The 16,750-nt window shown below is 45.7% G+C and overlaps 1 protein-coding gene across 3 annotated transcripts in view; it reads right to left on the bottom strand.

Moving 5' to 3' along the window:
* Nucleotides 1-16,750, bottom strand: part of MPRIP (myosin phosphatase Rho interacting protein) — a 150,475-nt gene that overhangs the window by 113,370 nt on the left and 20,355 nt on the right. For all 3 annotated transcript variants that reach the window (XM_010370933.2, XM_030922514.1, XM_030922515.1), the window contains exons 2-3: nucleotides 3,575-3,652; nucleotides 1,215-1,280 (exon numbers count right to left, since the gene is read on the bottom strand). In XM_010370933.2, the coding sequence (XP_010369235.2) occupies nucleotides 1,215-1,280; nucleotides 3,575-3,652 (144 nt within the window). The remainder of the gene's footprint in view (nucleotides 1-1,214; nucleotides 1,281-3,574; nucleotides 3,653-16,750) is intronic.

Below are 16,750 nucleotides of genomic sequence, written 5' to 3'. Positions count from 1 at the left end.
GAATGAAAAGGAAGACAACTCTTTTTAAGAAGGAACCAGTGGGGTGACAGTTGATACAGGATTACAGTATCATCCTCTTAATTCACCCCAGAAACAAAAGTAGAAAAAGTATCACATCACAAAGGTTAGGACTCCAGTACAAACACGCCCACTTCTGGTCTTTGCACATGTGAGCTCTAATGACTACCCAAAAATCCCAGGCGCCCTCGCCACCCCCTCCCGCGGTCTGGAAGGTCCCTAGAGGGCACAGTTAACTCCACTCATACTTCCAGAGTCTGTCTCGCCCCTGCAGCAAAGAAACGAACTCGGGTAGGATAGGCAGGGGCTGCCTATTTCATAGTGAGACCAGACTTTCCAGGACAGTCCCAATTTTACAATGCTGCACATATGTGCATACAAACATTCACCCACCAAGTGGAACTGGAAAAGGCAATCAAATCTCCCATCTTCAACCCTTTACAAAGTTTGGAATGCAGTCCTACTTTAGATTAATTAGGAGAAACTAATCTCCTTTACAGAAAAAGTCAGGAGATAAAGTGGGTGGAAAAAGAAAAGCCAGAAATTCCACCTAGTTGATTTTCAGGTTTGGCCTCTGGGGCAACAGCAGCAAACACTCATCCAGCCCAGTTAGCAACTGGAAAACCAGGGAGGTGGGGAGCAGGAAGGAGCCTGTCTACCTGGTTTAGTGACCAGAAGAACGCTGACCCTGTGACCAGGAGGCCTCTGAAGTCACCTCAGAAAACTATGCCAAGCTCAAATGAGACAAGCAAAACCAATTACAGTCTCAGAACTGACAGGCAACCCCAGGACTAGGCACGTGAGCACATATGCCAGCCCCAGGGCCATTCCCCGCCCCACACCCACAGGTCCACAGCCTGCAAACGTCCTCACTGTGACCCAGGACTTTGCCCCTGCTTTCCCCTAACCAGGAGTGCTCCGGCCAAGTCCACACTATTAGCCTTGAACAGAAATGACTTCCTCCCTCACTTCTTCCTCTCACTCAAGACTACAGAAGATGATGCTTCAAACCAAAGGTCTGGGTTTTTAAAGCTGTCTCCAGCAGGTGCCACAAGTTCTTCAAAACATTCCACACTCCCAAACAGACACAAGTGAGAGCACATAGCTGCTGTGCTCTCACACAACAACGCAAGGGCACTGTAATGGAGGGACTTGGTGAAGGCTGGGGACAGGGAGTAGGCAAGGATAACACTTACCATCTCATCCAGGGCGTAGCGCAAAAGGCCGTGCTCGTAAAGGATGAAGAACCGTCGCTGCCATTTCTGCAACGGAGCACAAGGAGGGTGGTTAGGAGGATCTGGGTCCTGGCCCCAGAGCTTGGCTTCTGGAGTTCCCATGTCTGACAAGCCCGTATCTAAGGAAGGTGGCTCCACAGATTCCACTTCTGGGGCAGGTGGCAGGAAAAGAGGGACTCGAGGTATAAGAATGTTGATTCATCAGCCAGGACTGGGCTGGGAGAAAGGCCCAAATCACATGAGTGATTGAGGCTTAACAAGAAGCCTTTTTTTTTTTTTTTTTTTTTTTTTTTAAAAACATTTGGAAGCTCCTCAGGAACAGAAACAATGTGTGGTTACCTTTTTGTATTCCTGATGGTGCCCAGCACAGAATGCATCACATGATATGTGTCAATATTTATTTGATGAATGATCTGACATGACATGGAATAATCCAGGAATGCCAAGGCACGGATTCACCACTTCTGAAAAAAACCTGGGAAACTGCTACAAAAGGGGTTGTTCTGATGATCCACTGGCAAAGAGGAGGCACGAAAACAGCCAGGCTCCAGAATTCACTGAGGTGAAATGAGCTAATGAAAATCAAAACAGAGGAGCAGCAAGATCAGTGGAAATAACTCCAATATCCAAGGAGTGACCAACTGGCACAGAGCGTCCCCCACTCTACTCTCCCTCCAAAAGCCAGACCACTGGGAAATGCCCACAGTGGTCAGATGCCACCAGGAGCTGAAATGGAAAGGACTATGAGGTGTATGTCTTCCTCTGTGTGGGGAGAAGGGCTTTGTCCATAATGCGAGTCTGCTGGCCCAGGTCATGAATGACAGGCACAGCTCCCAGCCCCAAATCATCACAAGGGTCCATGACCTATTTTCAACATTTTAACAAGCCCAATCCAGCCTGGGCAGCATGCTGAAAGCCTGTCTCCACAAAAAACACAAAAATTAGCTAGGCATGGTGATGCACGCCTGTAGTCCCAGCTACTCAGGAGGCTGAGGTAAGAGGATCACACAAACCTGGGAGGTCGAGACTGCACTGAATCGAGATCACGCCACTGCACTCCAGCCTGGGTGACAGAGCAAGACTCTGTCTCCAAAAAACGAAAGGGAAAGGGAAGGAAAGGAGCGGTAGCACTGTAAGAAAGTTTGTGAGGAAGGAGAGTTTTGTAACAGGAGGGGAGGGGAGGGCCCAACAATACTCAAAGTTTAACTGGCAGTAAGGCCACAAGCACTGACTATAAAAGCACATCTCTCTGCTTTGGGTCAGGGTTCTCATTTATAATAATGACTCCTGTCAGAGGCTGGAAATGGCAATTTTGTACAACCTCAATATAAAATAGGAAAGGGAACTACTCCCTGGAAACTGTAGTCCAGCTGGACCAGTTATTCCTGAGTCCTCCTGTCTGGGTGGCATGAACAGGAACTCCAAGGGCCTTGCAAAGAGGCCCTGTAGAGGGCTGGTCTATGCTGGGTGTGTAGAGGAGGCCACCTGAACATGTTTCCTAGGAACATTTCCAAGGGCCTTATGTGCTGCCTTTGAAATCAAAACCCATTGTAGAAGATATCCCAAAGACCAGAGACACAATGCAAGACCTGTGGGACCAGAATACACAGCCCAAGGTCCCTACTCCAAAGTGTAATATTCAGGGTGGGGAAGGGGTGAGCAGCAGAAACTAAGAAGAGGAAAAGGACCTCCCAGGGATGGAGGGGGCTGAGTAGAAGCAATTTATAGGGTACAAGTGGCAGCACTTTAGTTTGTGAGGAAGGAGAGTTTTGTAACTGGAGTCAAATCCAGAGGGGCTTCCTGGCAGAGAAACAAACCACAGGTCAGGCCAATGGTGGTACCAGCTCTAGCGGGGCCCCGCCCTGGGCAATGTACATTTTAGTAAGAGGTAAGCCAAGGCCTCTGGGTCCCCAACCCTTCACTAGTGCTAGTGTGCTGAACCCCTGGTTCAGGAGGAAGAGAGGTACTACAGGGGCAGGCCTTGGCATGGAAGGAACTGGGAGCTGCTCGGCATAACGCAAACCTTTAACTGCTCTTTTGCCTCTTCCATTTGACTGTTCCTAGAGTCAAGCTGACCCATAAAACAGGCAACACCCACATGAGAGCTCCTCATTCTGAAGGGAGTACCACACATAACTACGTATAACTGAGACCTTTTCTGTACAACATACAAGTGCGCCAAATGGGGGAGCCCTGCTGATCCTGCCATCCCAGGATCCACTGTTCAACTCTCCATCTCCCTCTTCCACTTGCCAGTTCACCCTTAGATGGGTCCCTTCTCCAGTTCGTCCCACCCCGAGAGTTGGCTCTGATGCGCTTACCCGAGACCGGTGCACCGGGTTGTCAAAGTCAGTCCCATCTGGAGCCAGGAGCAGCCAACCACCATAAATGGGCTTTGCCTAGAGGAGAAAAAAGAGGGCAGGTCACCAGCAGCCTTCAACCCAGAAAAGAGAACAGGTCAAGTTAACAGCAAGCACTCGCTGGAAACAGACGTTGCCTCTGCTATGCAGAGGTCATAACGCTATTCCCACTGCAGTGCATCTGTGGCTGCTTGAGAGTCAGAGGCTGGTGGGGATTCTGCAGCATCCAGGGTGGAGAGCATACAGGCCCTGGCAGGAGTGTGAGAACCTGGAGAGTACAGGATCCCCTAAGACATGCTGTCTCCTGCAAGCTACTGATCAAGCCACCAAGATCAGGAAAAAACGACATTTTATTCAACAAATATGTAAGCGTCAATGTGTGCTTACATAGGAGCCAGGAAATAGGACATGAACAACACAGTCAAAAAGCCTCATGCTGAAGACACAAAACAGGGCCTGGAGAAGAGACTGCTTTCGTGATCAAAGCTAGCTCTGGCCAAAGAATCATCAACTGACTGGCTGTGAGGCTGCGTGCAGAAACCCTCTGAGTTCAAACTCTCCGATTTGAAAAGTGAGAGTGATGACAATTCTACCTAAACCTCATGACTCTGATGTGAGGACTGATGAGATAATGCAATCAGTAAAACCCAGCACAGGGATGTAAAACAGTGCTGCCACCTTGGAAAAGTCTGGCAGTTCCTCGGAAAGTTAAAGGCAGAGTTACCAGGGCCCAGCAATTTCACCCCTATGTATACACACCCAAGAAAATGGAAAACAGGGGTTCAAATAAAAACTTGCACATGAATGTTCATAGCAGTATTATTCACAATTGCCAAAAGGTGGTAACAGCCCAAATATCCATGGACAGACGAATGGATGAGCAAAGTTTGATGGATCCACACAAGGGAATATTACTCAGCCAGAAAAAGGAATGAAGCACTAACATACAACACCGAGGAACCCCGAAAACATGATGCTAAGTCAAAGAAGCCAGACACAAAAGCCCACATATTACAGAATTCCACTTACACAAATGGTCTAGAATAGGCAAATCCACAGCACAGAAAGCAGATTAGCGGTTGCTAGGGACTGGAGGAAAGGAAATAAGGAGAGACAGCTAAAAGGTATGGGGTTTCTTTCATGGGTGACTAAAATGTTCTAGAATTAGACAGTGGAGATGGTTGCACAACATTGTAAATATGCTAAAACTCACCAAACTGTATACTTTAAGAGAGTGAATCCTAAGATAGGTGAATTATATCTCAATTTAAAAGCTGCATGAGCACAAAGAACACTGAGCAGTGTCTGGCCTGTGAGGTCTCAACAAATGTGAGGCATTGCTCTATTTTACCATCCACAGAGTCCCCACTCCCCAGACCACGGGTAGGAGCTCAACACGGGGATCTAGACAGACACTCTGGCTCCATCTCCTTCCTCAGCCACACCCAGCTGGCGAGAACGCGTTGGAAAAGGTACAACCAGGCCCATTTATCCAGTCCCTTTTGGAGGGAGGTAACACAAATTAAAACCCAAGTTCTCTGACTGCTGCTTACACACGCAGAACCCCTCATGGGCCCTCCTGATGTGCTTTTTATTCAGTGCTCTCCAAACTAGGAGGCCCCACCACACTACCTCATTTGGTAGCTGCAGACTGTGAGTCAGAGAGGGCAGGCCACATGCCAGAGGCCACACAGCCTCCAGGCTGAACCAAGAACCCCTCTTTTCTTGGCTTCTCTTGCAGGGTCCTCAAGGTCCCCAGGAGCACTGGCTTTCCTCATGAATGGTGCAAGTGGAGCTGTGTGCCTGGGGTCGGGGGAAAGCTGCAAGGACAGGAGAGGCTTGCTTTGATACAACAGGGGATGGGTGTTGGCTACAGACACAGTGCAGGAGGGCTAAAGGGTGTGTGGTGGAGATCCCACCTGGGAAGGCAGAAGCAAAGGCAAGGAGAGGTCTGTGCTCTCTACGAACTCCAGTTGTGCCCAGCAAGCCTCCAGGTGGGCACACACGCTCAGCATCTCCACATCCCATCCAGAAGCGCACATCCTAAGCAGACTCCACCCAGAGGCCTTGCACGGGAAAGCCAGAGTTGGACAACTCCTTGTGTGTATTCGGACTCTTTGACTCCCAGCTGGGCCTCTTGCCGGCCACAAGTGTCTACCTGTGAGGTCAGAGGCTAGCCTGCCAAGCCATTCCTCCATCTCCATCTTGACTGTGCACCACCACCCTGGCCTCTGGAGGCAGGGCTTGGGGTGTTGTCACATAATCAGCTACATTTACCTGACCTTTCTCTAGGAGGAACTGTGGGGAGCCGAGGGATCAGCATCTGTTCTCTCAAAACCCAAGCCCTGGTCTCAACCCAGACATCCTCAGCAAACCTCTGCTCAGGACCCCTGTATTCATGGCCCTGGGTGCTGCACACCAGGGAGCCTGCAGCAGCCACCTTGCTGGGCTGTGACTTCTTGATACGGATCACCGCAGAGGGGACTGATCCAGGTGGGCAGGTGGGGCGGACACAGAGCAGAGGGCGAGGTGCAGGGTCTTCGGGTGGAGGAGCAGGCTGAGACACAGGTGACACCCCATCCAGCGTTCATCAGAGCAATTCCAGAGTGATGGAGAGCAGAGGAGTGGCTGCCTGGGGCTGGGGGGAGCAGAAGGATGAGGGTGACAGCCAAGGGGTGCAGGGTTTCTTTTGGGGATGATGAAATGTTCTAAAAGCGACTGTGATGATGGCTGCACATTTGTGGGAATATCCTAAAAATCATAGAACTGTATCATTTAAATGGGTTAAATGCATAATGTGTGAATTTCATCTTAACAAAACTGTTTTAAAAAGCCCTGAAGAAGGTAAGGACTCCATAGATACACGGGGAGGCCTGGGGTGGAGAGGACTCTCCGGGCAGGGGCGCAGCTGGCACACAGGTGCAGAGGCAGGAATGATGGAGCCATGGGGTCACAAGGAGCCATCTGTAATTACTGAGAACTCACTCCTCAAGCCCAGGGAGCCAGGGACAGGACCTGGCCAGCTATACCACCGCCACTCTTCCCTCTCACAGCCAGCCACATGGGCTGCGCAGCCTCTCCCAGCCTCCTCAGCTTCCCAAAACCTGGCCCTCTCTACCATCCCTCAGGGCTTCCCTGAAATGTCCTTTCCTCAAGGGGACAGTCCTGACCCTCCCCCTCAGTCTCTAATGACTCACTTCTGCCATTACTGTCATTGCATATCACAGAACTAATTTCTACCTACCATTTCATTATGTATGTAATTACATTGCTATGGCATGACTTGCCCCCCACCCCTACCCCAGAACCTTCACTCCAGGAAGGCAGGAATGGGGTCTGCCTAGCCCTGGCTGTGTCCTTGATCCTAAGGCAGGTGTGCAGAGGGAGTGGAGGCGAGTGCCCGCTGGCCTAAGCCAGCAGTGGGTGCGTGGTGCCCTCTCTGAGCTTCCTTCTCCTTACATAACCTAGGTCCTGACTCAGACAACCTGTTCTCATCCCCCAGGCGTGGGAAAGGCCTCCCAGGAAGAGCTGCTGCTTCTCTATGTCTCAGACTATCTAAAAATGCTGCATCCTCCCCCACACAGCAGACCACAGTGTCTGTAAGTGCAGAAGTGCCCACGGGCAGAGGCTCCCACGCACACCCACCTGCTCCTGGGGCAGCGCCTCTAAAAGGCCCTAAGGTATTCTCTTCCAGAGAGCCCTGTAATAATCTGAAACTGGGACACTAAAACAAAACAGACAGCCCAAAAGGCAGCGGGCAGGAGGGAGTGTGCTCTGGAAACGCTGAGTAGGTACGCTTAGCTTTGCTGCTTTCTGGTTGAGCTGGTGGGCCCTTTGGAGGGAGGCAAGAGAAGCAGGTATCTGTTGTTGACATGGGGGATCTGAGCTGGGCTGTAAGGACCCAAAGGATGGGGCCCGAGTCCTGTTTCAAGCAGCTCTGCACACAGGGCCCCTTTCTATGCAGGTCCTCCCAGAGGATGCATGTGGCTCTGGATCCTATATAAAAGTGACCACATGAGAGACTCCCCCGAGCTACCTCCTCTCCAATTAAAACTCGGCCTTCACTCATGACCCACACAAGTTGGAGGCTCCACTTCTGGTTGGCCTCTAGGAAGAGACTGCTGGTGGTCTGGGTGTGCCTTCAACCTGAAGCTCTTTCAAAAACAGTGCCTTGAAACTTCTGTTTCCTGGACGATGGGGCAGATGTAGATTTCCCTATTCCTCCTGCTAAGTACAACCAAAAACCTGGGGCTATCATGTACAAGACAAACACAAGAAGACTCTGAAAGGTGGAGAAAAAAAGGCAGGTGGGCCAAGGACCCAGGACCCAAGGAGGGACACTGTGGCGACTCTCCTAGACTTTCTTTTTGTCTCACTATCCCAGAGTGGGTAGTGGAGAACTGGCAACCTGAAAATGCCAATAGGCACACAACCAAAAGAACCAACAAAAAGCTACTTTCCATAGTTGAAGAAACCAGAAAGGAGCAGCCCAGCAAGACAGAAAACTCTTAGACAAGAATTGCCCTACTCTGGCCAAAAGCCACAGGAAAGCCAGCATGCCACCCCCAAGTGAGCAAAGGTTGGACTTCCACCCTTACGAGGTGCCCCACATCCTGGCCAGGGTGGCGTGAGAAGACACAAGGGCCTTACATCCCACCAACAGCAATGAGGACCCTTCCTGCTCCGTGCTAGTGTGTGTCAGAGGGTGCCCAGTGGAGGGTCAGGGTTTTTTACCACTGCCCAGTGGGAAGGGAACCCATGACGAGGAGCCTCCCAGTTCAGGCATCAGTGGAGGCCGAGGGGTGGACTTCTGTCTCCATCTGAGTAACTAGGTGGTCATGGTGACTCCCTTCCCCCACGGAAGCACTGTCAGAAAAATCCACTGAAATAGAAAGTTCAAATGAGACCCAGAGTTACCCAACAGAATACAAAAACACTTCATTTCCACCAAAAATTATCATCATACCAAGAACCAGGAAGGTCACAAACTGAATTAACAAAGACAACCAAGAAATGCCAACACCAAAATGACAGCCATGTTAGAATTATCCCACATTTAAAGATTTTAAAGCACCCATGACAAAATGCTTCAACAAGAAATTATGAGCACACTTGAATTAAAGGGAAAGACAGCAAAGAAATACAAGCTTTAAGAACCAAACAAAAATCCTGAACTTGAAAAATATGGTACCTGAAATAAAAGCTCCTGGGTGGGCTCGAGAACAGAAGGATTGGGGGCAAGGAAAGAATCAGTGAACTGGAACACAGAACAACAGAAATATCCCACCTGACAACAGAGGAAAAACAGACAGGAAAAAATGAATAAATAAAAGGGAACTGTGGAACTGTAACAAGAAGTTTAACATTCATGTCATCAGAGTCCGCAGGATAGAATGGAGGGTGAAGCAGAAAAAGGGCTCAAAGAATGGCTAGACACCTCCCAAATTTGGCAAAAGTGGCAACCTACATATTCAAGAAGTTTAGTGAACATCAAAGGATAAACCCAAAGAAATCCAGACCAAGACATACAATAATTAAACTAAAGAAAAACCTAAAAGACAAAGAAAGACAAAGACAAAAAAATCTCAAAAGCAGCCAGAAAAAATAAGACCTTATAGTTTTGAGAAAACTAAGCAGAATGACAACAGATTTCTTATCAGGAACCATGGAGACCAGAAGGAAGTGGCACACTACTTTTCTGGTGCTGAAAGAAAACAACTGTCAACCTAGAATCCCATAACCAGTAAAAATATCCTTCAGGAATGAAAGGGAAATCCAGACCTTCTCAGATGAAGGAAAACTAAGAGAATTTCTTTGCTGACTTACCCCTAGCAAAATGGCCAAAGGAAGTTCTCTAAACAAAAGGAATCATAGAAGAAGGAATCCTGGAACATCTGAAAGGAAGCAAGAACACAATAAAAAAGCGGAGGAGGGGGTAAGTAATTAGGCTTTCCTTCTCTTGAGTTCTCTAATTATGTTTCATGACTAAAGCAAAAACTATCTAATGTGGTTCTAAATGTATCTAAGGGAAACACTTAAGACAATTATACAAGGAAAAGGTAAAGGAGTGGACAGATAGGTACTGTCTTGAACTGGTAAAACGACACCACCAAGAGATTGTGACAAGTTATGTCTACATAAAGTCATGTCTTATTATAACCACTAAAAAATATATACAACGAGATATACTTAAAAACTATTTATATTTTGATATATAAATCAAAATACAATTCTAAAGAAAATGTTCAAGTAACCCAAAGGAAGCAGGAAAAAACAAAACAAAACAGAAATAATAACCAGAGACACATTAACTATGCTGTAAGTTATCCGTAAATATTTTAAATGTAAATGATCTAAATACACCAATTAAAAGATTGATAGAGTAGATTTTTTAAATAATTCAACTGTACACTGTCTACAAAAAATTCACTGCAAATATAATGATGACAGGCAGGTTGAAAAGAAAAAACTAAAAATGATACATCCTGAAAATATTAATCTAAGGAGAGCAAAGTTGTTATATTATCAGATAAATTGTATTTCAGCACAAAGAAAATGACTAGAAACCAAGAATATTACATAATGATAAAAGGGTCAATTCACTGAGACATAGTGAGCCTAAATGTTCATGCACCTTTAAACATCAGAGTGCAAAATAATGTGAAGCTAAAACTAATAGAACTAAAAGGAAAAATAAATCCACAAACATTGTTGGAGACTTCAACATTCCTCTTAATAACACAACTAAAGCAGACCTAGAAGGGAACTAATGTATCCACGATGCTCACATTAGGAAAGAAGAAAGGTCTCAAATCAATAATCTAAGCTTCTGTCTCAAGAACCTAGAAAAGTAAGTACAAAATATACCAAAAACCAAGAAAAAGAAGGAAATAATAAAGATAAAAGTAGAAATCGGGCTGGGTGCGGTGGTTCACGCCTGTAATCCCAGCACTACTGGAGGCCGAGGCGGGCGGATCACAAGGTCAGGAGTTCAAGACCAGCCTGACCAACATAGTGAAACGCCATCTCTACTAAAAATACAAAAATTAGCTGGGTGTGGTGGCGTGCACCTGTAGTCCCAGCTACTCGGGAGGCTGAGGCAGGAGAATTGCTTGAACCTGGGAGGTGGAGAATGCAGTGAGCTGAGATTGCAATACTGCACTCCAGCTTGGGCAACAGAGCGAGACATCTCAAAAAAAAAAAAAAGATAAAAGTAGAAATCAATGAAATTGAAACAAAAAAATCAGTGAAACAAAGAACTGGTTCTCTGAACAGACTGATAAAATTGATCAACTTCAGCCAGGCACGGTGGCTCACGCCTGTAATTCCAGCACTTTGGGAGGCTGAGGTGGGCGGATCACCTGAGGTCAGGAGTCCGAGACCAGCCTGACCAACATGGAGAAACCTGGGTGTGGTGGCGCATGCCTGTAATCCCAGCTACTCGGGAGGCTGTGAGGCAGTAGAATCGCTTGAACCCAGGAGGCAGAGGTTGCAGTGAGCCGAGATCGCTCCATTGCACCCCAGCCTGGGCAACAAGAGCGAAACTCTGTCTCAAAAAAAAAAAAAAAAAAAAAAAAAGACTAATTCCAAGACCAAAAAAGAAAAAAAAAGACAGATAAACACATAATGGCACAAATTATCAGAAATAAAACAGGGATAGCATTACAGATTCTGCAGACATCAAAAGGATAATGAAGAATACTAATACAATTCTACAAACATTAATTTGACAACATATAGGAAATGGACCCATTTCTCTAAAAAACACATAATTTAAATGATCATGTAACTATTAAGGAAACTGAATATGTAATTCCATAACTCACAAAAAAGAAATCTCCGAGCCCGGATGGTTTTACTGGAGATTTCTACCAAGTGTTTAAGGAACTAACAGTAATTCTATATAATCTTAAAAAAAAAAAAAAAAAAAAAAAACAAAAAACAAACAAAAAAAAAAAAACAGAAGAAACACTTTCCAATTCATTTTATGAAGCTAGTATTACCCTGATACCAAAACCAAACAAACTACATGACAAAACCCCAACATTTTTTTAAAATGAAAGAAAGAACTATGGACTAATATCCCTCATTAATATACAGTAGTTCACCCCTCCTCCATCCACAGTTCCACGGTTTCCCTTACCCACGGTCAACCGCAGCCTGAAAATATTAAATGGAAAATTCCTGGAATAATTTGCAGGTTTTAAACTGCACGCTATTCTGAGTAGTGTGATGAAATCTTGCATCGTCCTGCTCCATCCTCCCGGGATGTGGATCCACACTGTATACTCTACCTGCCCCTTAGTCACCTAGTAGCCGTCAGTTATCAGATGGACTGTGGTGGTGTTGCAGTGCTTGTGCATCCAGCTAGCATTATACTTAATGCCCCCAAAGCACAAGAGTAGTGATGACAGCAATTTGGATATCCCAAAGAGAAGCCATAAAGTGCTTCCCTTAAGTGAAATGGTAAAAGTTTTCAATTTAAGAAAAAAAAAAATCATATGCTGAGGTTATTAAGATGCACAGTAAGAATAAATCTCCCATTGCTGAAATTGAGAAGGAAAAGGAAATTCATGCTAGTTTTTCCATCACACCTCAAACTGCAAATGTTACAGCCCTTGTGTGTGATAAAGTACCTAGTTAAGAGAGAAAAAGTATTTATGGCTGGGTGTGGTGGCTCACACCTGTAATTCCAGCATTTGGGAGGCTGAACCAGGAGGATAGTATGAAGCCAGGAGTTTGAGGCCAGCCTAGGAATTGCAAGACCCTGTTTCTACCAAAAAAAAATATATATATATATATATATATTTTTTTATATATATATTTATATATATTATATATATATACACAAATAAAAATAGCTAGGTGTGGTGGCAAGTGCTGGCAGAGGCCCAGCTACTTGGGAGGCTGAGGCATGAGGATCACTTGAGCCCAGGAATTCGAGGCTGCAGTGAGCTATGCTTGCACTACACTCTGGCCTGGGCAACAGGGCAAGACCCTGTTTCAAAAAAAAAAAAGATGAAAAAAGTACTTGTGAGTTTGATACGAGGGGGTATCTAGGTTGTTTCCAATCAGAAATGTGTTCCGACTGACAGCAATCAGGTTCAGTACCATCTGTGGTTTGAGGAATCCACTGGGGCTGTTGGAATGTATCTCTTGCAGATAAAGGGGGACTGCTATAGATGCAGAAATCAACAAAATATTAGCAAATAGAATTCAGCAATATATTTAAAGAATTAAGGCCGGGCGCGGTGGCTCAAGCCTGTAATCCCAGCACTTTGGGAGGCCGAGACGGGCGGATCACGAGGTCAGGAGATCGAGATCATCCTGGCTAACACGGTGAAACCCCGTCTCTACTAAAAAATACAAAAAAATTAGCCGGGCGAGGTGGCGGGCGCCTGTAGTCCCAGCTACTCGGGAGGCTGAGGCAGGAGAATGGCGTGAACCCGGGAGGCGGAAGCTTGCAGTGAGCTGAGATCCGGCCACAGCACTCCAGCCTGGGCGGCAGAGCGAGACTCCGTCTCAAAAAAAAAAAAAAAAAAGAATTATACACCATGACCAAGGGGGTTTATTCCAGTGAAGCTGGTTTAATATTCAAAAATCAACCAATGTAATCCAATCCACCAAATTAATGCTCTACAGAAGAAAAGCCACATGGTCCTATCAACTGATGCAGAAAAAGCATTTGAGAAAATCCAACATCCATTCATAATTATTTTTAAAAACCTCTCAGAAAGTAGGAATAGAAGGGAATTTGCTCAACTTCATAAAAGCATCTCTAAAAAAACCTCCAGCTAGCATTATACATAATGGGGAAATGCTCATTGCTTTCCCTCTAATATCAGGAACTAGGCAATTATGGCCATCTCAGAATTCTTATTCAACATAGTGCAGGAATTTCTAGCTAATGCAGTAAGGCAGGAAAAGGAAATAAAAGGCATACAGAATAAAATTGAAGAAATAAAATCTTCACAGATGACATAGCTGTCTGTATAGAAAATCTCAGATTCTACAAAAAACTCCTAGAACTAGTGAGTTCAACAAAGTTGCAGAATACAAGATCAGCATACAAAAATCAATTGTATCTCTATATGCTGGCAATGTACACACGGACACCAAAATTAAAATACAATACCATGTATAATTGCTTTAGAAAAGAAAGAAATACTTAGGTGTATATACAACACAATACGTACAGGAACTGCTGAACACTATACAACACTGATGAGAGAAATCAAAGATCTAAATAAGAGAGACATAATGTATTCATGGACTGGAAGATTCTAAGATATCAATTCTCACCCAATTCTCACCCAACTGATATTCAGTTTAACACAATTCCCATCAAAATCCCAGTAAGATTTTTGGTAGATATGGACAAGATTATTCTAAAATTTACATGTAAAGGCAAATGAACTAGAATATTTTTAATCAAAAAAAAGAATAAAGACGGTATAATCTATTTACCCAATTACAAGACTTACTATATATCCACAGCAATGAAGACTGTATGGTATTAGTGGAAAGTCAGACACATGGATCAATGGAACAGAAGCTAGCAATAAACCAACACAAATATGCCCCATTTTGACAAAGGTGCAGAAAGAATTCAATGGAGGAAAGACAGTCTTTCAACAAATGGTGTTAGAGTGACCGTTCGTCCACAGGCAAAAAAAAAAAAAAAAAAAAAAAAAAAAAATTACCTCAAGTTAATACAGAAAGTAATGTTATACAAAAAAAAAAAAAAAAAAAAAAGACAAAATGAAACAAATTTAAATGGATAAACTGGACTTCATTAAAAACTTTTGCTCTGCACAAAGTCCTGCTAAGGAAGATGAAAAGATAAGCCATAAAGTAGGATAAAATATTTTGCAAGCGTCCTTTTGCAAATGACTAGTATCTAGACTGTACACTAGTATTTAGACTACATAAAGACCCTCAAACTCAATAGCGAAAACACAAAACAATCCAATTAGAGTAAGAGCAAAAGACACGAGAAGACTTTCTACAGAAGATAAATAGAATGAAGAGGTGTTCAATACCAAAAGCTACAGGGGAAATGCAAATTAAAACCACTTGAGATGTTACCATACTCCTATCAGAATGGCTAGAAAAACAAATGGTGACAACATCAAATGCTGGCAAGGTCACAAAGTATATCTATCACTCATACACTGCTGGTGTGAATCAGTTTGGCAGTTTTTTGAAAAACTAAACATGCAACTAGCATACAACCTAGGAACTGCACTCCTGGATATTTATTCCAGAGAATGAAAACATACACTCACACACAAACTACATGTGAATGGTGACAGCAGCTTTGTTCATAACAGCCCAAAACTGGAAACAACCTAGGTGTCCCCTCTTGTCATGGAATGCGAGTCAGCAGTAAAAAGGAGCAAACTACTGATCCAAGCAACAACCTGGATGAATCACCAGAGAATTCTGAGCGAAAAAAGCCAATCGCAAAGGTTAGGGTTAGGGTTGTATGATTCTCTTCACATAACATTCTTGAAATGTCAGATTTACGGAAATGGAGAAGGATTCCTGGGTGGCTGGGCGTGGGTTGATGGGAGAAGGAGAAGGCGATGGAGACACTGGGTACTTTCTGCATTGTAGTCAGTATCCCAGCTGTGGTGCCGTACCACAGTGTTGCAGAAGGTCACCATCGGAGGACCTGGGCAAAGGGGTACATGGGATCTCTGTTATTTCTTACAACCACAGGAGAAACATGATTATCTCAACATAAGTAGTTTAATAAAAAAGGAAAAATAGTGGCACGCACCTGTAGTCCCAGCTACTTGAGAGGCTGAGGCAGGAGAATCGCTTCAACCCAGGAGGCGGAGGTTGCAGTGAGCTGAGATCGCGCCACTGCACTCCAGCCTGGGCAACAGAGCTAGACTCTGTCTCAAAAAAAAAAAAAAGAAAGAAAGAAAAACAAAACTCAGCCACTGTGGCCTCTGCAGTCAGTCCTCAGGGGTCTATGGTGGATGGCCACAGGCCTCCTCCAGTGACGCCTGTCTGCCATGGCCCTGAGCTGCACCGCGTGTGCTCTGCTGGCCTCTCCAGCTACTTCCCTCGGGGCCACGCACATCCCCTCTCTCAGGGATTCTTCTGTCCCTTCCCCTCACAACCCTTCCAAGGCAAATCTGGAATGCATGCCAGGATGAACCCAACTGTCTCAACTCTGGGTTGCCCAACTGCTCCAAGCAGGCAGCCAGGAGCAAGGGATGGAGAAACATCTCAGCCTGCTATACCTGGTGTTGTCAAGCTGCCAACACTGACGCTTCCCAGACGTGCAAAGGTCTCTGGACACAGCCACCCCATCACAACCAGCCCACACAACATGCTTGGCTCTCACTCCATGTGGCCTGTCTATGGCTCCAAGAGAAGGAAGGAACAGTCGGTGACAAGATCTCTAACAGTGGTTAACCCAGGTTTCCTGTCCCCTTGGACTCACCTGCCCTTAGACTGCAGTGGGCGAGGAGAAAGTTAGTCAGACACGTTGAACAATCTGGCACCAAAGAGGGCAGGCCTCAAACAGTTGATGCAGACAGGTGGGTCTCACCCTTCTCACCCCATCACGTCCTGCCACCCCTCACCTCCCACACACAAACATCTTCTACTCCATGGAATAAGGAGATCCACTGCCCCATACACAGACCCCTCAAAATCCCACACCTCCTTCAAGAACACTAACCGGCCCCAAGGCCAAATGTATTCCTTCTCTCTCACAACACCACATCTCCTCGCTGGGGACAAGAATCCTGCCTCATCCAGTGAAGCATCCAGTATAAAGTTGGGCTCCAATGACCAAATAAATAAAACACACGAACAAGTCTATGGGTATACTTATTAGTCCTGGGCTAGCCAGGCTGCAGCTCTGCCTCCCACACCCCAGCTCCCAGGTCACTAGGACAACGCTTGTCAGCACCCAGCAGTGATGGACCATCAGCACTGAGACACAAGTAGACACGAGCCAGGGCCTGCCCCCACCGCACGGCTAAATCCAACTTGTACTTCTCCTTTCTTGAGTCCAAGTCTCCAGTTGTGCCACTGTGTGCACTATGCCACCAAGGACAAGAGACAGGGTGTGGACAAAGCTGGCACTCAGACAGCAGCACACGGCCCCATGCA

The sequence above is a fragment of the Rhinopithecus roxellana genome, chromosome 19 (genome assembly GCF_007565055.1).
Source record: "Rhinopithecus roxellana isolate Shanxi Qingling chromosome 19, ASM756505v1, whole genome shotgun sequence".
Lineage (NCBI taxonomy): Eukaryota > Metazoa > Chordata > Mammalia > Primates > Cercopithecidae > Rhinopithecus > Rhinopithecus roxellana.
This window is presented reverse-complemented; position numbering and strand designations above follow the sequence as displayed.